General features: G+C 25.5%; 1 protein-coding gene across 2 annotated transcripts in view; it reads right to left on the minus strand.

The window, feature by feature from the left end:
• Positions 1-7622: 7622 nt before the first annotated feature.
• The window catches only part of LOC117174445 (RNA-binding protein cabeza-like), a 34628-nt gene continuing 16326 nt past the window's right edge, over positions 7623-25924 (minus strand). Inside the window, exons 4-8 of one of the 2 annotated variants that reach the window (XM_033363573.1) lie at positions 25260-25288; positions 20501-20649; positions 16386-16756; positions 11959-12246; positions 7623-8063 (exon numbers count right to left, since the gene is read on the minus strand). In XM_033363573.1, the coding sequence (XP_033219464.1) occupies positions 8024-8063; positions 11959-12246; positions 16386-16756; positions 20501-20649; positions 25260-25288 (877 nt within the window). In that variant the 3' untranslated portion in view covers positions 7623-8023. Of the gene's footprint in view, positions 8064-11958; positions 12247-16385; positions 16757-20500; positions 20650-25259; positions 25292-25924 lie in introns of both variants that reach the window. The other variant, XM_033363572.1, reaches the window with a different exon arrangement.

A 25924-nucleotide genomic window follows, 5' to 3' on the forward strand; every position in this document is an offset into this window, starting at 1 on the left:
TGCGTATTTTTTTTTTTTTACAGTCGATTCGAAATATGTATACAGTTTCGCAATTTTATTATAAATAATGTTTTTTTTTTCAGTTTCTAGACCTAAGGAAAAATCCTTAAAAAGCTTCAAGATTTTATTTTGAAAGCTTGAAAAATGTACATTTTTTTAAATTATTGGAAGTTTTCCTTAAATCTTTCCTAGAATTTTTATAAAAATTCTTCAAGATTAAAAATTAAAAATATTTCGTTAAAATCTTCCAGTTTCAATTTTCCTAGGAATCTTAAGTAAATGTTTTATTTTTATTCTTTTAAACCCTTTCACAATAATTTGTAAAATAACTTTTAGATTTTTTTTATAAATCTGCAAAAATCTATATTTTGTATTAAATTAGGCCGTTTTTTTAGAACTTACAAATTAAAACTTTTCAAATCGAACAATTAAAAAGGTAACGTTCAAAGTTTGTTTTGTTTTAAATATTTATTTTCTAATTCAGGGTGGCCGTTTCAATCGACGATATATATTCCCGGTTCGCAAACATTTTTCACGGTCAATGAAATTTAAAAAATGGAACACAATAGCTAAAAAAAATTTCACTTAAGGTAATAAAAACTGAGCTGTAAATGAAAGCACCCAAAATGGAACTTTTAAAATTTTAATTTAAAAGTTTTTAATTAAAAAAGGTATTCAAATGCCCAATAATTTACGCGTATAAAATTGAAGGCACTAACATTTTTCAAAATAAAAAAATATATATAATCCACGTTATCATTTTCAATGCTCTGAATTAAACAATCAATCAATGAGCTTTAAAATTTTCAAAATTATATATTTTTAAGGAATTTTAAACTAGAAACATTAAACATTGAAAAATGTTTAATTGAACACCTCTTAAATTAGAAATTCAATTCTCTTCTTTTTAAATAGTATAACATTCTTGGAAAGGTTCAAAATTTTATTTCAAAATCTTGAGAAATCTAGAAGTTATTTTAAATTGGTTTTAAATCAAAAATTATTTTGGAATTTTTTTCAGAACTTCTAAATATCTGTCAAAATTAATTGATTTTTTTCTATAATTTTAAGAAAATCCTGCAAATTTTAAAACTTTCTAAAATTTTCATGGTAATTTTTAATCTTTTTAAAACTCCTAAATATATTTTAAAGTTACTCAAATTTATTCTACACATGTTCATTTATAAATTATACATCAAAATTGTAAAATTTCACTTAAAAATTATGCATTTTTCAAATACAACAATTAAAATGGAATCATTCAAAGTTTAAAAGGCTCTTCGAAATTTTAAAGATTCTTTGCTTTTAAATATTTAGTTTCAATTTCCTTGTCTTAAATAGCAATTCAAATATTGCTAAATATTAAATAATTAATTTTTTTTTAAATTAAAAATTTCAAATTGAATAGGTTAAAAATTGAATATTGACTTTAACAATATTTTGAATGTGATAAAATTCTTTAATTAAGAATATATTATTATGAATATATTTTTAAGTTGAAAATAGTTTGTAAACTTTTAGTCACACGTTCACATTTGTTTAATGACTAAGACTTTCAAATTAAAACCGTTTATATTTTTTTCAAGTCTTTAAGAAAGCATTTAAAAATTCTTTAAAGTAAAAATGTAAGATTAAAAATACAAAATTTTTAAAGTAAAAAAATTTTGAATTATGCATTGTAAGCTAAATAATAGCATAATTCAAAAACATGAGAATTCAACTAATTATTTAAAAACTGTTAAAATCGAACATGGACAGATTTTTCTTTTACAAATTTGTAAAATTCCCGATAAAAAAAAATTCCCAGTCCAGCATCCACCCTGTAATTACTGATTTTAAATGAACAGTCAAATGTTTCTAAATATTAAGCAATTAATCTTTTTCCTATTCCCAAATTTTCCAATGTTGGACTAAAACAATGTCTGCAATTTAATTAATCAATAATAGTTACCAAGACATTCAAATTGAAACGGTTTAATTTTTAACGTTAAAATCTGAAATTCCTAAACTTTGAACTGATTCCAGACCGACTTGTAAAATCAATTTTATTTTTATTCACTTGTTCATCCTTAATTTACGGTACAGTTGCAATAATCATTATAATTTATATATTAAAAGTTGATCCGCCAAAAAATTTTTTATCCAAAATTGTCGATTTGAAATGATTATAATTTTTTATTTTTAAAGTCTGAAACAGAATTTTTTTAATGCGAGCTTTTCAAATTGCGCATTTTAAATTGAATTATACATATAATATAAACATATAACAATTCAACTAATTTTTAAAAAATTTTTAAAATCAAACTTAACAGATTTTTTTCCCACAAATTTATTGAATTCTCTGACAAAAAATAAATTCACTGTCATTTTACGATTTTTCCCGGTTCTCAAAACATTTTTCACGGTCAATAAAATAAAAGAAATTTGTACTATAAATGTAAACATTTATCTGTTGAAAGTAATAAATACTGATTTGCAAATATTTTTAAGCAAAAACCTTAAAAAGCTTCAAAATTTTATTTTGAAATCTTAACAAATCTACATGTTTTTCAAATTTTAAATTACTTTTGAAATTTTTTCAGAACTTCTAAACATGTTTTAAAATTATTTGAAAAATTCCTTAAATCTTGCCTAGAATTTTCTTGAAAATTCTGCAAATTTAAAAATATTTCCTTAAAATCTTCCAGTTTCAATTTTCCTGGGAATCTTAAGCAAATATTTTATTTTTATTCGTTTGAACCCTTTCATAATAATTTTTTAAATACCTTCTAAATTTTTTTTTAGATATTTGCAAAATATATATTTTGTATTAAATTAGGCCGTTTTATTTAGAACTTACAAATAAAAACTTTTCAAATCGAACAATTGATTTTTGATCAATTGATCTTTTTCTTAATTCCCAATTTTCCAATTATGAACTGAAACAATGTCTGCAATTTACTAAATTTGAATATATTAATTAATTCATTATGATAAATAGATTTATTAGTAAATTAATAAATAAATAATAATTATGAATTTATTTAAAATTTGAAAATAGTTTACAAAGTTTCAATCCGGCTTCCACATTTGTTTAACTACTAAGCCTTTCAAATTGAAACGGTTTAATTTTTAACGTTAAAATCTGAAATTCTTAAACTTTGAACTGATTCCAAACCATCTTGTAAAATCAATTTTATTATTATTCACTTGTCCATCCTTAATTTACGGTTCAATTCCAATAATCATTATAATTCATATATTCACAGTTGATCCATGAACAATTTTTTAATTCAAAATTGTCGATTTGAAATGATTATAATTTTTTATTTTAAAAGACTGAAGCGTAATTTTACGATTTTTCCCGGTTGTCAAACATGTTTCACGGTCAATAAAATAAGAAAATTCGAACTCTAAATGTAAACTTTTTTTGTATTTGAAGTAATAAAAACTGACTTCCAAATCAATTTTAATTTTAAATTACTTTTGAAATTTTTTTACAACTTCTAAACATTTTTTTTAATTATTTGAATTTTTGTATAAGTTTTCCTAGAATTTTTGAAAAATCCTGCAAAATGAAATGTATTCCCTTAAAATCTTCCTGTTTTATTTTTGCCAATTTTGGAAATCTAAATATTGTCTTAAAATTAATTTTTCAAAATCAAGAAATCATTTTTAATTTCCCTAGGAATCTTGAGAAAATGTTTATTTTTTTGAAGCCTTTCACAATAATTTGTAAGAAGATTTTATATTTTTTGTTAGAAATCTGCAAAAATCTATATTTTGTATTAAATTGAGCCGTTTTTTAGAGCTATTGAATATCTTTTCAACTTGAATTTTTCAAAAATTCAACAATTTTACTTATAAATTAAAACTTTTCAAAGCAAGAAATTAAAATTGTAACGTTCAAAGTTTGTTTTGTTTCAAATATTTGTTTTCTAATTACTGATTTTAAATGAACAGTCAAATGTTTTTAAATATTAAGCAAATGATCTTTTTCTTAATTAAACGTTTTGCAATTTTAGACTAAAACAATGTCTGAAATTTAATGAATTTAAATATAATAATAATTTGATCGATTCGTTTAATTACTAAGACTTTCGTATTGAAACGGTTTATTTTTTAACGTTAAATACTTGAAATTCTTAAACTTTGAACTGATTCCGAATCGTCGTGTAGAATTAATTTTATTATTCCTAATTTGTCAAGTAATAATTTTGCATTTCACCAAGATAAATAAATTTTCTACCAGAAAGACAATTTTTCAACAAAATATATGAAATCTCAACCAAGTAGTTGAATTTTTAATTTTAAAAGATAAGTTTTAAACCAAAAATGGAATAATTAAATTTTCAGTCAAAGCAAAAATATATCACAACCAAAAAGTTCAATTTTGTACCAAGAACTTTATTTTCTACAAAAAGGACTAACTTTCCACAAAATACATGAATTTTCAACCAAAAGAATTAAACCAAAAATTAAACTTAAATTTGAAGTTAAAAATTAAATTTCAACGAAACAGATGAATTTTGAATTAAAACAATGGAATATTCAATTGTAATAGTTATATTTCCAATTAAAAAAAAATGTCAAAAAAACGATTAAAAAAATAGTTACATTTTCAAACAGAATGATGACTATTCAACTAAAATGATGAATCATCAACTGGAATGTTCGAATTTTAAACCAAAAGGATGAATCCACAAGACAGATTAATTTTTTGCCACAAAGACGTGTTTTCAACAAAAGACATTAATTTTCAGCTTAAAAAAATTTCAACGAAAATTTAATTAGTTAAAAGAGTAACAGTTTCAACCAAAGTCATGCATTTTCAACTAAAATGATGGAATATTTAGTTAGAATTACTACGTTTTCCGCTTAAAAAGAAAAAAAGAATTTTTCAAACAATGATTTTTTCAACTGGAATTTCAAACCTAAAAGCTGGATTTTTTACTAAAATGATGAGGTTTTAACGAAGAAGATTAATTTATAATTGAAAAAGACGACTTTTTAACTAAAAAAAATAAATTTTCAACCAAAAGTGGTAGTTAAATTTCCACTCAAAAAGTTGAATTTTAGGTAAAATTATAAAATTTTCTAAAATTAGTTGAATCTTAATGTTAAAAAACACTCATTCACGCTGCGACTAGAGTAGAAATCATTTTTCTAAATTGACAAGAATTCTTAAAGTAATGAAAAAATTAATTTTACTGCGATCAGGAGTAAATTTCCGGAGTTTTCATTACATTTCGTGTCAAATTTTATCTAAATCTAAAAATTTTTACATGTGAAATAAGACAAACTGAGCTGCGAATCATTTTAAGCAATTTTAAGCTAGAAATGTTACAAATTAATTGATTACATTATTTTTTATAACATGTTGTTTTAAATTTTTTTCAGAACTTCTAAACATCTTTTTAAATGATATGAATTCTTCCTCATTTTTTTTAAATTCTGATTTTGATGTCTTTCAGAATTATTTTTAGAAAGCTTCTAAATTTCTCGTCGGCAATCTGAAAAAATTTATATTTTGTTTTAAATTATGGCGTGGGCAATTCGCACAAAAATTTCGGTACGAATATCCGGATTTTATTGGCATACGTAGACACTTAGTTTAAATAAATTATTTGAAAATCTAACAATTTTACTTATAAATTAAATTGTTGCAAATAGAACTATAAAAATGATAAGTTCATAGTTTAGACTTTTGTTTAGTTTTGAATAATTGATTTATGATTTCTTATTTCACATGAACAATAAGATATTTTTAAATATTAAGCAATTGTTATTTCTCTGGATTAAAAAATTCTCATATTTTAAATTAAAAGAATATTTTAAGTTTATTGAAAGTAAATATATTTCGAATATATTATTTTCGAGTTATTTTAAAATTGAAAATAGTTTATAATGTTTGAATCGGATGTTTACATTTGTTTGACTTTTCAATTAAAACAGTGTACAAGATTTTTCAATAAAAAAAATATAAATGATATTATATAGATATGATATAAATAGTATTCAATGCTCTAAATTAAAAAATCAATCAATGAACTTTAAAAATTTCAAAATTATATCATTTTTAAGAATTTTAAACTAGAAACATCAAATATTGAAAAATTGAAAAAAATTTAACTGAACGCTTCTTGAATTAGAAATTCAATTATTTTCTTTTTAAATAGTTTCAGAACTTCTAAATATCTGTCGAAATGAATTGAATTTTTTCTACAATTTTCAGAAAATCCTGCAAATTTAAAAAAAAATGTCTACAATTTGGACGTATAAATAACAATTGAATATTTATTATTTTTAGGCAAATTTGAGTAATTTTAAAAGATATGTAGAGGTTTTGAAAAGATTCAAACTTAATGAAAAACTTGAAACGATAGCCTAACATAAAACAAAATGTGGATTTTCGGAATATTAGAAATAACTTTTCATTTTTAAAAATTATTTTAAGAGAATATTTAAAAAGCTTTTCAAAGATTTGTAAATTATACATCAAAATTCAAAAATTATACTTCGAAATTTTAACGATTCCAGATTTTCTGTGTCAAACAATTCAGTTAAAAATTATTTACTTGTAAATATTTGGTTTGAATTTACTTGTCTTAAATAAACATTCAAATATTGCTGAATTTTTAATAATTAATCTTTTTTTAAATTAAAAATTTCGAATTGAATGGGTTAAAAATGGAATATTTTAGACTAAAACAATATGTTAAATGTAACAAAATCCTTTAATTAAGAATATATTATGAAGTCATTTTTAAGTTGAAAATGGTTTATAAACTTTTAGTCACACGTTCACATTTGTTTAATGACTAAGACTTTCAAATTGAAATCGTTTAAGTTTTAACGTCAAAATCTGAAAATTCTTAAACTTTGAACAGGTATAAAATAGTTTTCATCATTAAAGGCTTTTATTTTTTATTTGTTCAAGTCTTTAAGAAAGCATTAAAAAATTCTTTAAATTAAAAATGTAAGCTTAGAAATAAAAACTTTAAATGGACAATTTTTAAATTAGAAAAAATTTGAATTACGCATTGTAAGCTATATAATTACAAACTTGTGAAATTTCCGGTAAAAAAAAATCACTGTCATTTCCCGGTTTCAAAAAATTCCCGGCCATTTCCCGGTTCAGCGGCCAAACCTGTAATTGTCAAATCTGAAATGGAAAATTTTTAAGTCAAAGATTTTCGAATTTCACATTGTAAACTGAATGACACCCTGACTGAAAAAGATAAAAATTCAACAGATTATTATTATTAGATTCCCCCGTCCAGCGGCCATCTTGTGATGAGGAAACTAAAAATGTAGAAAATTGCACTTTTGAAGTACATATACGAGTTAAAATAAAAAATTCCAATTGAAACAGTAATATATGTACAGTTTCAATCTAAGGCAATCATTATTTACAATTTTCTAATTTGAAGTATATAAAATTAAATATTCCATAATGAGGAACCTACGAATATAGATAATTTTATTTTTGAAGCACACGTACACGTTAAAAAATAAAAGAAAAATTCGAATCGAAACAGAATGTGTACAGTTTCAATTTAAGGCGATGATAATTTCAAGTTGAGAAAAGGAATTAAAATAATATTTGCAATCATACATTACAGATTTTATTTTTACACAAATGGAAATGTTAACATCTAAATTATAAAGAAAACGTACCACCATAATCTCCGTACGTTATCACTAAAGACAGTTTATTAAAACCTAAAAATTTACACAGTAATTCATGACATGAATACATTATCAAAGTCATACGGTGTTCAAATCAAGTATTCGGTGATTGATGATGACGAAGACTGATAACTAAAATTCTAAAATAAAGATAGTAGTAGTTACATACATATTTCTCCTGAAATACAAGTTATGGTTGCGCTAGACAAGTCACAGGTTCTGCACGTAAAAAAAAAATTTGTACGAAACTGAAAAATGAAGTTGTGAGATTGACACAATACAACTGCGTCATTGCGAAAATTTACACGCGCTGTAGATTCTTGCAGATCGTTGAAAAGCCACTTTTCAACCCTTAGTATGGACGCTGGCGATCACGATCTCTGTCTCCTCGTCTGAAAATACAAAAGGCATTGATCAATTTAAGATTGAAATCCATTTGGCGCTTCCGAGATTATATTATCTTACTAAATAGTGACTAGTGACGCCACCAGACTCAATTCTGACGTCATTAGGGCGCGAAATTTATATTTCGATACTGATTTTTCTTTTTAAAGAGTACGATCAGGGAGTACAGAGCGAGATTCCTTGCAACAAAATTCAGGGTCTTTTCCAGGTCAAGAAATCGAGTTTTTCCAGCTCTCCCTTTTTTTAACATAAAATAATGAAACAATCGTTTTTTTATACATTTAAAAGATAAAACATTTCATTGTTTTGATAGCCAACAATTTATAAAGAAAGAAGAATATTTTTTTATGTTTTTGAATCTTTTAAGTCTTTGAAATCCTTGAAATGAAAATTTTCGTAAATCTTGAAATCCTTGTGAATTCGTTCTAATCTTTTGAAGTATTAATTTTTTTGTAGTAATTCCTTTGAAAGCATTATGAAATCTTTGATTAATCTTTGTCAAAACTTTTATGCTCGTTTGAAAGCATTGAAATCTCTTGAAATATTCTTAAATTTCTTAAAACCTTTGAAATGTTCTGAAATCTTTCATCTCGTTTGAAAATTTTTAAATTCTTTGAAATACTTTTAAAATCTTTCCTACATATTTTGTATTTCTTTGCAATCACTGGAATATTCGAAATTTTTGTGAAATATTTGAGTTTTCAAAAAAAAAAGGTGAAACTTCTTTAAAATGTTTAGAAATCTTTGAATTGGAAAATCTTTGAAAATGTTTGTTAAATCTTTTAAATATTCTGGAAGTTTTTAATTTTGATCAAATGTTTGACATCTTTTAAAATTTTTGTACAATCTTTAAAATTCATTAAATCTTTGTGACATTTTTTGAAATTTCTATGAAATATTAAAAATCTTTATGAAAGTTTTATAAAATATTTGTAAAATCTTTTGTATTAAGGACATGTGATACTTAGAAAATTGTCGATTTTACCAGTTTTAGGTTCCCCCGGCTTTTTTTCTAGAATAATAAATATTTTGTCTTAAAAAATTGGGAAATGATAGCGAACATGCTAACGGACGTCCCCACACACTTTTTTTGTAGGTTAATTAAAAAAAGTTTTAATTTAGCAAAATGTGATTAATTTGCATAGCGCTTAGAAATAGTATCGCTTTTTTTCAGTGTTACATTCCCCCGGCTTTTTTTCCTGGGATGAGAAATATTTTGCCTTCAAAATCTGAGAAATGATAGCCAACATGCTAACGGGCGTCCCCGCACACTTTTTTGTTTTTTTTATCAAAATTTTTTTGATATTGCTAACAACGTGCGTGTATATTTCGAGATTATGTGTGTAACAATTCACCCGAGCGTTTCTTCTAAACTACACAGTATTTTTAGCCGAAAACTTTGGACAAAAATCAACATAGTAACTAATCTCCCGGAACTAACCTTGTTTGCAGCCAATCAAAAAAAGTTTATTTCATAAATAATTTCCAGATTATCGGAAAGGCAGAGATGAAAAACGACGTAACCTCAAAATAATGCATATGCATAAAATTTTTATTTAGCACAATAAATTTTTTTGTTATTATCCCTCAAAAAAGAGTCTGGGGACGTCCGTTATGATATTTTATAGTATCTCCGAATCAGTTTTTAAAAATGTTCATTTTTGTGGAAAAAAGCCGGGGAAACTGTAAGTATCACATGCCCTTAATTGGAAATCATTAAAATACTTTAAATCTCTTAGACTTTTGGTAAAGTCTTTCCTGAAAATCTTTGTAAAAGGTTTTGAAACCATTTTTACCCTCCTTGAAACTTTTGAATTTGAAATCTTTATGAATTTTTTCATGTAACATTGAAAATCTTTATGAAATTTTTATGAAATAATTGTAAGATCTTTTGTATTCATTTGAAATCATTAAAATATTTTATATCTCTCAAACTTTTGGTAAAGTCTTTTAAATATTCTGGAAGCTTGTAATTTTTGTAAAATGTTTGACATCTTTTCAAATCTTTGAAATCCATTAAATCTTCGTGAAATTTTTTGCAATTTCTATGAAACATTTAAAATCTTTGACATTTTTAAGAAATATTTGTAACATCATTTGAAATCATAAAAATATTTTAAATCTCTTAAACTTTTGGTAAATTCTTTTAAATCCTACAGATAGATCTTTGTAAAAGGTTTTGAAATCTTTTTCACCCTTTTTGAAATCTTTATGAATTTTTTCATGTAAAATTCGAAATCTTTAAAAATTAAGAAAAAAATCTTTTAAACATTCTGGAAGCTTTTAATTTTTGTGAAATTCTTTGACATTTCTATGACATTTGTAAAATATTTTAAATCTTTGTTAATTCTTTTGAAATCTTTATGAAATTATCATGGAATATTTGTAAAATGTTTTGTATTAATTTGAAATTATTAAAATATTTTAAATCTCTTTTAAATCTCAAGTCTTTTAAAATCCTACAAATCTTTGTAAAAGGTTTTGAAACCTTTTTCACCCTTTTTTAAATCTTAGAATTTTAAATCTTTATGAATTTCATCATGCAACATTTGAAATCTTTTAAAATTTTGGTAAAATCTTTTAAATATTCTGGAAGCTTTTAATGTTTGAGAAATGTTTTTAAAAATTTGTAAAATCTTGGAAATCCATTAAATCTTTGTTAATTCTTTTGAAACCTTTACGGAATTTTTGTAAAATCTTTTGTCATAATTTGAAATTATTAAAATATTTTAAATCTCTTAAACTTTTGATAAAGTCTTTTAAATCCTACACATCTTTGTAAAAGGATTTGAAATCTTTTTCACCCTTTTTTAAATCGTTGAATTTGAAAAATTTATGAATTTCATCATGTAACATTTGAAATCTTTTAAAATTTTGGTAAAATCTTTTAAATACTCTGGAAGCTTGTAATTTTTGAGAAATGTTGTAAAAATTTTGTAAAATCTTGGAAATCCATTAAACTTTTGTGAAATATTAAAAATCTTTGTTAATTTATTTGAAACCTTTATGGAATTTTTGTAAAATCTTTTGTATTAATTTGAAATTATAAAAATATTTCAAATCTCTTAAACTTTTGATAAAGTCTTTTAAATCCTACAAATCTTTGTAAAAGGTTTTGAAGTCTTTTTCACCCTTTATGAAATCTTTATGAATTTTTTTATTAAATATTTGCAATATTTATGAAGTCGTTTGTATTCATTTGAAAGCATCAAGATATTTTAAATCTTTTTAAATGTTGGTAAAATCTTTTAAATATTCTAGAAGCTTTTAAATTTTTGTAAAATGTTTGAAATCTTTGTAAAATCTTTCAAATCCATTCAATCTTTGTGAAATTTTTCGAAATTTCTATGAAATCTGTGAAATATTAAAAATATTTGTGAAGTCTTTTGAAATCTTGAAATATTTATGAAATTTTTATGAAATCTTTGAAATATTTTGTATTCATTTGAAATCATTATAATATTTGAAATCTTTGAAAATTGTTGTAAAATCTTTGAAATCCCTTACATCTTTGTCAAATTTGTTCAAATTCCTATGAAATATGTCAAAAATTAAATCTTTGTGAAATGTTTTGAAGTGTTTGGGAAATGTTCGAAGTCTTTGTAAAGTTTTTTGAAATCTTCTAAATAAATTTTAAAATCCTTTTATATATTATTAAAACTTTGAAATATTTTTAAATCTTTACAATTATTTTATAATCTTTCGAAACCGGGTGTATACTCAAAAAGCCGAGTGGTCAACCCTTCGAAAACTGTTTTAACAGCAAATCAAAAATTTAAATTCCAAGTTCTCGTGAGAAATTCAACGAGATGAGTAGTCGATTAGGGAGAAGAAGTTGCAGGACATATAGAAATATTATTGGAATAATATTTAAATACTAACCCTCCACCTCCTCTCATTGGTCCACCTCTTCCACCTCGACCGCCTCCTCTATCACCTCCACGGAAACCACCGCCCCTTCCACCTCTATCACCTCCTCGACCGCCTCCTCTGTCGCCACCCCGGAATCCACCTCCGCGGCCGCCACGGTCTCCACCTCGTCCTCCTCCACGACCACCGCCGCCTCGGTCACCGCCTCCACCACCCATTCCTTCGGGTTTTGAGCTTTTGCAAAGATTGCACTGGTCACGCCAAGCAAAGTTCGTGTTGCCGCAGTCAGGATTAGGACACCTGGAGTAACAAAATTAAAGATTTTTTTTTTAATTTTTCAAGGATTCATTCCTCTTTCAGGGTGGCGATACAGCGGACGATTTCAAATTCCCAGTCATTTTACCAATTTTCCCCGGTCAAGTTTAGTTTTTTATTTATTTTCCCCCGCTCAACTAAAAATAACAATCATATTTGCCGCACAACCGAAATATTTACTTTTTATTTAAAATTCACATCTTTTTTGATGGAATATCAACTATTACATTTTTTTCCGCTGAAAATTCAACTTCTTGCTCAACAGTTTTTACTACTTTCTTAAATGTAATTTGTTTCTATGGGAAATTCATATTCCTTGGTTGAAAATCCACCTTTTTTGCTTGAAAATTCAAGAATGTGATGGAAAATGCAAGTATTTGTTACAAAATTAAACTTCGAAGTGTAGAATTTTTTTTTTAAATGTACATTAATAAATGAAAATGCATCTACTCCATTTTTTGATGAAAATGAAGTTTTTTAGCTTAAAAATTCGAGTATTAAGTTAAAAAATCTTAGAAAGGAAAAACTATAAACTAAAAATTAATAAAATAAAATTTGGACTAACATCACGTTCACTGTTCAAACTATTTAGTTGAAGAATGATGAAAAATTCATCTTTTTTGGTTAAAAATGCACAACTTTTTGATTGAAAATGAAACCAAATAGCGAAGAACTTTCAAAATATTTATCAAGAAAAAGTAAAGAAATGTGGCAATAAAGTAAAATTAGCCGACAATTGTAAGAAAATCGGGAGATGAGCGAAACTTTCGTTAAAAACATTAAGTGGGTGGCGATTCGGCGGACGATTTCAAATTCCCGGTTTATTTTAATTCATGACATTTATTCCAAACGTCATTTAACACAATAGAGCAAAAATTGAAAAATAAAAGAAATTTTAAATAAAATTGATGAATCTACAACTAAAATAGTTTAAATTTAAACAAAATTATGAATTTTCAAATAAAATGAATTTTCAAGAGAAATTGGAAGTTACATTTTTAGTAAAAAAAAAATGGTCTTCATCTCAACTGGTAAATTTTTAACTAAACTAATTAAATTAAAATAAAAGAGTTTGCTACTGCAAACATTGAACCTACATCTAAAATAGTTGAATTTAAAATTTAAGTGAATTTTGACTACAAACGATAAATTGTCAACCAAAACTTGAAATAATTAAGTATTAAGTTACAAAAATGAATGTTCAACCAAGAAAGACGTATTTTCGACTAAAAAGAGTATTTTTCAGCACAAAAATTGACTAATTAAATTTATAGTAAAAAATGAATGCTCAAACACAGAAATGAATTTTTAACTAAAATCATAGAATATTTAATTGGAATAATAGTTACATTTAGAGTTATACAAAATAATTTTCAATCAAAAAAGAAACAAATTTTCATAAAAACAGTTAAATTTTTTGCAAAAATTTCTTTTTCATCCAAAGAAAAAACAAGTTTTCAATTAAATAGCTATTTTTCAACCAAAGAAATGCATTTCTAATTAAAATGCCGAATCTTTAAAAAAAATTGTGAAAAAGACTAATTTTCACCCAAGTAATTTTATTTCCATACTAAAACATGATTTTTTAACTAATAATAAAAATTTAACTGGAAGACTTGAATTTTCAATGAAAAACACAAATTTAAAAAAAAAAAGATTAACTTTAAAAAAAATATAAATATTTTCTACAAAAAATCGATTTTTCAACCAAATACGTGGTTTTTCAACTGGAATAGTTCATTTATTAGTTTGAAAACATGATTTTCAAGAAAGAAGTTACATCTTCAAAAATATATGAATTTTCAATTAAAATGATAAATCTTCAAGCAAAAAAATTAGTTTTTAACAAAACAGTCTAAATTTTAAGCACAAGTAGTTGCATTTTTTTCCAATTTGGAAGAGGGAACATTTATAGACATTACAGAGATTTTGTTAACTTCTTTCTTCTAAATCCGACTTATAATTCTTTTTTTTTTAATGCTGAATGAAAAAATAATAATGAAGACTTGAATTTTACTGCGATCAAAATATACTTTTATGCTTTGTTCAATATTTTAAATGTTTAGGAAATCATTAAAATCTTTTAAACCTATCCGAAATCTCTGACACCTTTGGGAAATTATTGGAATCTTGATCTCTTTGGAATCGATCTGAAATCTTTGTGAAATAATTAAAATATTTGGAAAATCATTGAAGCATTTCCGAACTCCTTTAAACGTATTGGAAATCTTGGAAATTCATCTGAAAACTTTGGGAAATATTTGAAATTTTTTTTGTTTTCTTGGAAATCTATCTGCAATAATAGAATTCTTTGTAGAACTTTTAAATCTCTAAAAAATATTTAGTCTTTAGGAAATCTTCGGGAAATCATTGCAATTTTGTCCAATATTTGGAAATCTTTGCAAATTATTAAAAATATTTTGTAATATTTGTCAAATCTCCGTTCAATATTTAAAATCCATCTGAACTATTTGTGAATTCTTTAAAACTCTTGGTAAGATATTTGAAATATTTTTGAAACGTTCGGTAATATTTGTGAAATTATTGAAATCTTTGGGAAATCATTGAAATATTAGAAATTTATCTGAAAAATTTGGGAATATTTGAAATTTTGTTCAATCTTTGAAACCTATCGGAAATCTTTCTGAAATAGTATGAAATCTTCGGGAAATCATTACAATTTTGTCAAATATTTGACAAATATTTGGAAATCTTTGCAAATTATTTGAAATATTTTGTAAAATTTGTGAAATTATTTAAATCTTTGTGGAAATCGTTGAAATATTTTGTAATTCTTTTAAAATATTTACGAAAAATTTGATAATATTTATGAAAATATTGAAATATTTGAAAAATGATTTAAGACTGTGAAATTTTAAAAACTATTTCCGAAATCTTTGAAATCTTTGTGAAATCACTGAAATATCCGTTTAATATTTAAAATCCATCTGAAATCTTTAGGAATTCTTTATAAATCTTGGCGACATGTTGGAAATATTTTTGAAATGTTCGGTAATATTTGTGAAAGTTTTTGGGAAATCATTGAAACCTTTCCGAACTCCTTTAAATCTATCCGAAATCTTTGGGAAATCATTGAAATGTTAGAAATTTATCTGCAAAATTTGGGAATATTTGACATTTTTGGTCAATCTTTCAAATCTATTGGAAGAAATCTTTCTGAAATAATATAAGTCTTTATGGAATTTTTTAATCTCTTCAAAATATTTACAATCTTTATGAAATCTTCGGGAAATCATTGCAATTTTGTCAAATATTTGGAAATCTTTGCAAATTATTTGGAAATCTTTGCAAATTATTTGAAATATTTTGTAAAATTTGTGAAATATTTAGGAATTCTTTTAAAAGCTTAGCGAAATATTTGGTAATATTTGTGAAAATATTGACATATTTTTGAAATGCGATTTAAGTCTTAGTGAAGTCTTTTAAATATTTCCGATATCTTCGTGAAATCACTGAAATCTCCATTCAGTATTTAAAATCCATCTGAAATCTTTGGAACATCATTAAAATATTGGAAATTTATCTGAAAACTTTGGGAATATTTGACATTTTTGTTCAATCTTTGAAATCTATCGGAAAATTTTCTGAAATAATAGAATTCTTTAGGGAATTTTTAAATCTCTACCAAAATTTTGTCAAATATTTGGAAATCTTTGCAAATTATTTGAAATATTTTGTAAAATTTGTGAAATTATTTAAATCTTTGTGAAATATTTGGGAGTTCTTTAAAAATCTTTGCGAAATATTTGGTAATATTTGTGAAAATGTTGAAATATTTGTGAAATCATTGAAAGCTTCGTTAATTATTTAAAATCCATCTGAAATCTTGGTGAATTCTTTTAAAAGTTTCGCGAGATATTTGAAATATTTTTTAAATGTTCAGTAATATTTGTGAAATTATTGAAATCTTTAATTGAAGTCTTTGTGAAGTCTATTAAATATTTTCGATCTCTTTGAAATCTTTGTGAAATCATTAAAATCTATCTGAAATCGTTGTGAAATAATAAAAGTCTTTGGGAAACCTCTGAAATATTTGGGAAATCATTGAAATCCTTGTGAAACCCTGTCTTTATAAAGCCTAGAAGAATGTAATTTCAAATTACCTCCAGTCGCCTCCGCGACCACTGTCACGTCCACCACGATCGTCACCTCCACCACGGCTATCATCGCGATCACGTCCTCCGCCACGTCCTCCTCCACCAAATCCGCCTCTTCCACCACCACCTCCGCGATCTCCACGGCCACCACCGCCACCGCCGCCACCACCGCCTCCACGACTTCCCATCCAGTTGCTTTTGTGCTGGGCAATCTGTACTTTAATTGTGTATCCCTTAAAGTCTTTGCCATCAAACCAATCTATCGCTGATCGTGCCGCATTCTGGTCATCGTACGTGACTGTGGCTTCTCCTTTTGGCTTGCCCGTGTTTTTGTCTTTGTACATCCAGATTTTGGGCTTGTTGGTTCTCTTGTCGTTCTGGAAACATTAGAAAAGTCGATTTTATCAGAATTTTCTGTTAAAAAAGACGAATGCTCAACGCAAAATATGTATATTCAACAACAAAATATGACTTTATAAGAAAATAATTCAGTTTTTAACAAAACAGTTACATGTTCAACCAAGTAATTTAATTTTCAAACTAAAAATTCGGATTTCGTAGAAGACATTTGAATTTGCAAGAAAAAAGTTAGCTTTCAACAAAGCAGGCGAATTTTCGACCAAAAAGCTCATTTTCAATCAGAAATACAAACGAATTTTCGATCAAAAAAGATTTGCTATGACAAAAGACTCATACTTTGCACAAAATATTAAATTTTTTTAAGAAAACAGTTGCATTTTCAAGCAAATAGTTAAAATTTCAATCTAAAAAGTCGATTTTTTTAGAAAACAGTTAACTTTTAAAACGAAAAAATAGAACATAACAAAATACTTGAATTTTCAATCAAATAATTAAGTTTTCATCAAAAAAGTTGAATTTCCAAGCAAATAACTGAATTTTGAAACTAAAAAGTCAACTTTTAAAGAAAACAGTTCAATTTTCAACAAAAAAGATGAATTCATAACAAAATAATTAAGTTTTCAACGAAACAGTTACCTTTTCAACCAAGTAATTTAATTTTCAAACTAAAAAGTTGAATTTTGTAGAAAACATTTGAATTTTCAAGAAAAAAGTTAGCTTTCAACAAAGCAGGCGAATTTTCGACCAAAAAGCTCATTTTCAATCAGAAATACAAACGAATTTTCGACCAAAATGGCAAAACACTCATACTTTATACAAAATATTTAAGTTTTTAAGAAAACAGTTGCATTTTCAAGCAAATAGTTACAATTTCAATCTAATAAGTCGATTTTTTAAGAAAACAGTTAACTTTTAAAACGAAAAAATAGACCATAACAAAATACTTGAATTTTCAATCAAATAATTAAGTTTTCATCAAAAAAGTTGACTTTCCAAGCAAATAACTGAATTTTGAAACTAAAAAGTAAACTTTCTTTAGTAAACAGTTGAATTTTCAACAAAAGCTTCAAGCTTTCAATCAAACAGTTACAATTTCAACCAAGTAATTAAATTTCCAAACTAAAAATTCCAGTTTTGTAGAAAACATTTGAATTGTCAATAGAAAAGTTAACTTTCAACAAAGCGGGCGAATTTTCGAACAAAAAAGATTACTATAACAAAATACTTGATTTTTTAATAAATTAATTAAGTTTTCAAGAAAAATGTTGCATTTTCAACCAAGCAGTTAAAATTTCAATCTAAAAAGTAGATTTTTTGAAGAAAACAATTAACTTTTAAAACCGAAAACACGAATTTTCAACCCAACAGTTGAATTTTCAATAAAATAAGCAGATTTTCTAAAAAGAAAACATTACTATAACAAAATACTTGTAAACAGTTGCATTTCCAAGAAAATAGTTATATTTTCAATCCGAAATCGAACGTTTATAGAAAAAATCTAACTGCTAAAAAAAAAACGAATTTTCAAAAAAAAGTTAATTTTCAGTCAAAAAATATGAATTTTCAATCAAATAGTTGTAGTATCCGGCTAAAAAGTAGATTTTTTAAAGAAAAAAGTTGACATTCAAAACCGAAAAGATGACATAGTTGAAGAATCAATAGTTGAATTTTGAACAAAGCAAGCGAATTGTCTAGCAAAAAAGATTAATATAACAAAACACTTGACTTTTCAACAAAAAATTTAATTTTCAACAAAGCAGGCTAGTTTTTTACCAAAAAGATGACTTGAAAACAAGACTTGAATTTTATAACAAAGTAAGTTTCCAAGGAAACAGTTACTTTTTCTAGCAAATAGTTGAATTATCCAGCTAAAAAGTCGATTTTTTAGAAAACAGTTAACTTTTAAAACGAAAAAAATATACCATAACAAAATACTTGAATTTTCAACAAAAAACTTCATTTTCAACAAAAAATATGGCTTCATAACAAAATATTGAAGTTTTCAATCAAACAGTTACATTTTCAACCAAGTAATTAAATTTCCAAACTAAAAAGTCCAATTTTGTAGAAAACATTGGAATTTTCAACAGAAAAGTTAACTTTCAACAAAGCGGGCGAATTTTCGGCCAAAAAGGATTACTATGACAAGCAAATTTTCTACCAAAAAAGATTACTATAAAAAAATGCTTGAAAACAGTTGCATTTTCAAGCAAATAGTTATATTTTCAAGCTAAAGTCGAATAATCTAACGGTTAAACAGGGAAAAAAACTCATTTTCTACACAAAAAGTTAATTTTTAATCCAAAAATATGAATTTTTAACTAAATAGTTGAATTAGCCAGCTAAAAACTAAATTTTTTAAAGAAAAAAGTTGACTTTCAAACCCGAAAAGATGAATGTTCAACGAAAAAGTTCATTTTCAATGAAGAAAGATGAATTTTCAATCCAATAGTTGAGTTCTCAACAAAACAAGCGAATTTTCTACCAAAAAAGATTGCTATAACAACACACTTGATTTTTCAACACAAAAGATAATTTTCAGCGAACCAGGCTAATTTTTTACCACAAAGATGACTTTAAAACAGGAGACTTGAATTTTACAACAAAGTAAGTTTTTAAGAAAACAGTTGCGTTTTCAACCAAATAGTCAAATAAGCCAGCTAAAAAGTCGATTTTTTTTTTTGAAAATAGTTGACTTTCAAAACCGAAAGGACGAATTATCAACAAAACTATAACAAATATTTAAATATTCATTAAAATAATTAAGTTTTCAGCAAAACAGTTGCATTTTCCACCAAATATTCGAATTTTCAAGCTAAAAAGCTGAATGTTTTATCAAAAAATTGACTTCGAAATTAGAAAACATGCATTCTTAAAAAAAAAAAAAAAAACTTTTAATCAAGAAAAGGCGAATTTTTAACGAAACAGGTAAATCTTCGATCAAAACGAATGACTTTACAACAAACTACTTGAATTTTCAAGCTAAGAAGACGAATGTTTTAGCAAAACGTTGACTTTTAAACCAGAAAAAATGAATTGAAAATAAATTTAGCAGTTGATATTTCAACCAAAAATACGAAATTTCTATCAAAAAATATAAATTTTCAACCTACAAAGATAAAACTAAAAAAAAATGTAATAAATTAATATTTCGTCAAAAATATGAAATTTCCACTATAAGAGATGACTTTTAAAACCAAAAAGACGAATTTTCAATCAAGAAGATTGATTTTCTATAAAAAGACAAATTTTAAATAAAATTTATGAATTCTTAATCAAACAGTTGAATTTTCAACAAAAAAGGTAATTTTTAACGAAACAGTTGCATTTTTGATGAATATATTATTTTGGAGTTTTTTTTTTGTTAATGGACAATAGTCAATTAATATTGTGAATCAATTAATATTCACTCGTTCATTCTTAATGTATATTTCAGTTTTAAAAATCACTGCTCTACTAAAATGTTTTTCTTTAATCCAAAATTGTCGATTTCAAACGCTCCTAACTTTGAATTTATTCAGTCTTCCAAACTGCATTTTAAAATTCTCTAATTGAAAAATTTATGCTTAAAAAAAACTAAAATCCAAAATGGAAAATTCCCGGTCAAAAAAATAGATCCACGGTCATTACACGTTTTTTTCCCGGTCATTTTTCGGTCAAGCGGCCACTCTGAATTTCAAATTAAAATGTAAGAATTTGAAATTTATTATCCTTGATTGAATAAATACTCGACAAAAACGAATAAATTATTATCAACGCACCTTAATGAGGCCAATGGCGCCAAAATGCTCGCAGATTTCTTCTTCCGAGACTGTTGGATCCATTCCTGAGACGAAGATTGTATCTTCTTGAGTAACCATTCCATCAGCACCACCGCCGCCGCCACCACCTCCACGGTCACCGAATCCTCCTGTAATACCGAGACGGTTATTGTCAGTTACGCTTAAATTTGAGCCCTATCAAAATAGAAAATGCTTTTCTCACACTGCTTCTACACTGATTTACGGGGAAAGTGTTCAAGATTGGCAAATTTTATGGCTACTCAGATTTTCCTATATCCCTAGTTTTGTATCCTAAAAAAATTAGTCCATTAACAGTATTTTCTACACCTTTAGTTGCAATTAAACTAAAATTCCTCCTAATATACTAAAATTCGAATTATATAAATGTAAATCCAACTTGTTCTGATCTATTCACTTCAATTCCCCAAAACATTCGATATTTATCATTGAAATAATATCGAGAACACTTTCCAGACCGAAATACTTTTTTTTCCTTTTCTTCCTTCATAATTATTGACTTTAATAACTCGACTTCTAACTTTTATCAATCATTTAGAACCTTTTTTTTATAATTATGACACTGCTTTTATGATTTTACGATATATCGTAAAATTCTTGAAACCTATTTTTCGAGAACTTGAAAGAACTTGTCTTCTTTTTCCTTCTTACTTTATCCGGAAAAAAATTGTCTTTAAGAACAGCTTGCAAGCTGCGTCTCGCACTAAAACTAGATGCACTTAAAATTAGTGTTCGCTAATTTTATGATCAAACGTTTGTACTCTGTAGATTTCTTCGCGCGATTACGGTTTTATTTATTTTTTTTTTATATTCTTAATACCACATCTTATAAAATATTTTGCCCAGTGTATATTCCATTTGGGAATAAACCAACCTCTTCTTAAGAAAATTAACTCGGGTCTGAAGTATAATTTTTCTATATGTACCTTAAATTATTTTACCATCTCAAAGATTTCATGTACCTCAGTATTGAACCACCATTTTTTATTTTATTTTTTTTTATTTCAGAATGAAATTGCAGTTTAGATTTATTATCTTACACTTTCAACTTTTAATTCGTTTGAAATTGATACCGTAACCAATTTTTCTATCGCTGTATTCAATCAACGATTTCCCCTCTTAATTATAATATTCTTTAGAAACTCATTTAAACCGTAATTATTTTAATCTTTGTAACTTTAGTTGCCTGTTTTGGACTTCAAAATAAAAAAAAAAAAAATTACAAATGTAGAAAAAGCTGTAATTTCATGAACCCCCATTTATTTTGTAATATTTGCATTTTCTCTTACGTATTTTTAATAATTCTCTCAAATTTCCCAGCAATGATACTAAATATCCTAGTATGACTTATTTCTATTGATACGTAGATAACACAAGGTTGCAGCTTAACATACAAAAGGGCTGCGATCAAAATTTGTCCCTCTTCTTCAACCTGTTTATTCTATTTTTATTTTTTAACAATAGTACTTCCAAAGTTGAATGTCTTTTTCTTGACATCAGCGTCCTCTCTCACCTTTTATTTTCTTTTTTTTTTTATTATAAATTTTAGCTCGCAAACATTATATTTTATGAAATAAAGAAAGTCAAAATAAAATTCTATCTTTCTAAGCTTGTAAATCTTGCAATAAAAAGGGAAAAAATTATTCACTTAAATTAGAGGAAATATTAATAACCTTCACTTTATTGTTCAAGGGTTAACGAGTCTCAGAATTACAAGTTTCAATTACCAACAATTTTAAACGGGGATACATAACTTCCATTTTTGATGGACGTTTCTAACTTTTAATTTAAATACTTAATTTATAAAATTACAGAATCGCAATGTGATTTAGAAATTCAAGTCAGAAACGAAAAAATTGAAAAAATTACAGTGTCACTGCAATAATCTCTGAACACCGAATTGTAGAAGTTATGCGCCCTTCGATTTTAATAAATTGACAAAAATAATTGATTTCAAATTCCATTGAATCTAGCAGGGTTGCTACAATATCTGAAAAATTCATAGAATTTAGAAAAAATTACTGTATTTTTTGTAACGTACGGCGAAATTCATATGTGCGAAATGATTTTTTTTACAAATAAAAATAATATTAGGCTGTTTACCGGACGGACGATTTGAGTTTGAGTTCTAAATATTTTTAAAAAGTTTAAACGATTTCTGATTTGGAACAGGGAGTTTTAGAAAAGAATTATAATTCTGAATTGGAACAAAGCATTTTGTAAGAGAGTTAAAATTACAATTCAAATATAATTCTTTACAAAAATCCTTTACGGAAATCCCCTATTTAAAAGTGAAAATTACAATTCTTTACTCAAATTCTCCGTCTCACTGTAAAAATTATAATTCGTCGCGGTAATTCTTGGTAAAAAAAACTCAAAATGATATTTTTCTACCAAAAATCAAAGTCGCGAAATAAAAAGATAATTTTTTCGAAAATTTCCTGATGAACAAAATTTCCGATTTCCAGTTTAAGCAAACAACCTTAATATGATTATAATTCCAGAAACTAAACTAATTTTATGATATTATTAATGAGAATTACTAAGAATTTAATAATGATTTAAAAGCCCTTTAATTTTTACTTAATAATTTTACAAAAAATTGTTAGTCAATTAGTCTGCAACAGTAAGATTTTATTGAAACTGAAATGAATTTCATGCATTATTTCAAAAGTAGACCTTGGAAAAGTCATGTGGCATTTTCAGGTATCACAGCAATAGGGAAAATCTTTAACATTTATTTTTACATGTAGAAAAGAAACACTCTATTTATAAGAAATGTAACATTCTTAAATAATGTTTAATGCATTTTTTAATAATATTCCCCATTCAAAAAATATTTTAAAAAGTTTAAGGTTGGTCTGAAATTCGCTCAGACCGATTTCAAAAGGTCCGATAAGAGCAAAATTTATTAAATAAACAATTTTAGTAAGTTTAATATCGATCTCATATTGAATAATCTCTTTTTTTTTTAATTCTTTCAATAATAATGAAATTGTAACACGTACACAAATAATTATTTATTTCCAATATTTGTCATTTTGTCCTTACTATAATCATGTAATATTTTTAATGTAAATTTAGAAATACACTATTTAATGCTCTTAAAATCAGATTAAAAATAGTTTAAGTGAAATATTTTACACTTAAAAAAATGTGAATTGTATAGGTTTTTTTTTTTAATTAAAAAGTTTCAGAGAAGTCTTACAATTTAAAAACATGTCATGTTGGTTTTTTCGCTCAGGAGATTGGATATTTAAACAAAAATCATGATAATTTTCACAATTCAACATCATTGTAAATTTCACAACCTTTAACAATTTTAGAATATGCTGGCATGTTAAACTAAAAATTGGTGTTTTAAAACAAAACTATTATAGTTTGAACAAGATTTGCCATTTTCGAAAAGTTTCAGGCTATACATTTTTCACAGGAAATCGAATATTTTAATAAAAAATCGTTCGATTTTAAAGATTCATAATTTTCTAACAATTTTAGGTTACGTTAGAATTTTAAACAAAAGATTAACATTTTAAATTATAAATCATTGCAAATTAAACAAGGTTAAGAATATTTTAACAATTTTGGTGTATGTTCAGTTTTTCGACGGAAATTGATATTTTTAATTTAAACAAAACGAACAATAACAACAACAAAAAATTTTAAAGTAGATTCACAACTTTGAACTGTTTTAAGTTATTTTAGCATTTTAAACAAAAAATTGATACTTTGGAATAAAAAAGGTTAGTGTTTTTTGTGTAAAAATATTGGTATTTTTAATAAAAAGTTCTTGAATTTTAAAGAATATTAAAATTTTCAACAACTTTAGGATATATTGGTGTATTTCACCTAAAACTGGTATTTTTAAACATAAAATCATTAAATTTACATTTAATTTTCGTTCAAAATAATATAATTTACAAGCTTGTACAATTACGGATTGCGTTAGTGTTTTTCATAAGAAATTGAATTTTTTATTAAAAACTCTATAGATTTCAAACAAGATTTAAGAAAAAAATCAAAAATTGGTATTTTCAAACAAAAACAATTATAATTTGAACAATACTTCGAATTTTGTAACAATTTTGAATGTTATTAGTGTTTCAAGTCGGGAATTGGCATTTTTACTTAAAAAAACATTCGATTTCAAAAAATATTTACAATATTTGAACAATAGTAGATTATGTTAATATTTTTCGTCAGAAATTTGTATTTTTCAACATAAACTAAACGATTTGATTGCCTATAGATATATATTGTAAACAAATTATGTAAATATTAATTCTGAAGTTAAGACATCAATTATTAAAAATACTGTGCTTGCTCTATTATTTTAAATATTAGATACTATAAAATACAAAAAAATTGGTCTAGAATTAAGGAGGCTTTTCGTGAATAGAGGGAAAAATTGTGATTCCTGAATTTGAAACCAGACTCTAACAACCCTGTTCTAGATATATAATAAAAATAAAAATATGTTGGTAAAAGAGCAATTGGTGATTTTAGTCTCTTGACCATTATATTCCTCGTTTTTTGGACATGACACGTGCATTTTTCACCTTTAAAAAATGATTCATAATGTATGTTAAACCCTGAAAAGCGTAGTTAAGGCAGCCCTTTCATATAATAATACGAGTAACCGAGTACTATTTAAATGGTAAAATATTAGAGTGAATGCGTGAATAGCACCAGACTAGTACAGACAGTCTGGTGCATTTACCTTTGTTATAACCACCACGGCCACCGCCACTGCTAAAACACAGAAGCAGATATACCAATGAGACGACTCATGGACAGATTGATCGATCGATCGGTGCGTGGCGATTCAAATGCTGGTCGCCACCTCTCTTCTTGATGTACCTACTGTCTAAATGTCTTTAGTCACCACATTACTTTTTTATTTATTTATTTACTCATTGATTTTCTTTATTTTCTTCAGGCGTCGAATAAACACACAAACTGATACTATCACACGTAAAGTCCGTCAGTCGCGTCCGTCTAGTTTCATGCACAAATCAACAGAGCCCTGAAAATCTAACCATCATGAAAAAAGAACAAGTCTCTTCCAAGATTTTCACTTACTTGGAATATTAAAAATATAATGAATTTATACATCATTACCATTTCTATGATATCAAACATATAGGGACTAAATTGTACTTTTTTCAACCTCAAAGGGTAACAAGTTCAGGATAAATTCATAAGATTTCAAAAGAATTCAAGTTGATACTTTAAAACATAAAATTTTAGCGTTTTTCATGGAAAAATATTGGTCTTTTTATTGCAAAGTTATTTGATTGTAATGAATATTAAAATTTTCAACAATTTTATAATATGTTGGCGTATTTCACCTAAAATTGGTATTTTGAAACAAACACCGTAAAA

This window comes from Belonocnema kinseyi, chromosome 6 (assembly GCF_010883055.1).
Source record: "Belonocnema kinseyi isolate 2016_QV_RU_SX_M_011 chromosome 6, B_treatae_v1, whole genome shotgun sequence".
In the NCBI taxonomy this organism is placed as follows: domain Eukaryota; kingdom Metazoa; phylum Arthropoda; class Insecta; order Hymenoptera; family Cynipidae; genus Belonocnema; species Belonocnema kinseyi.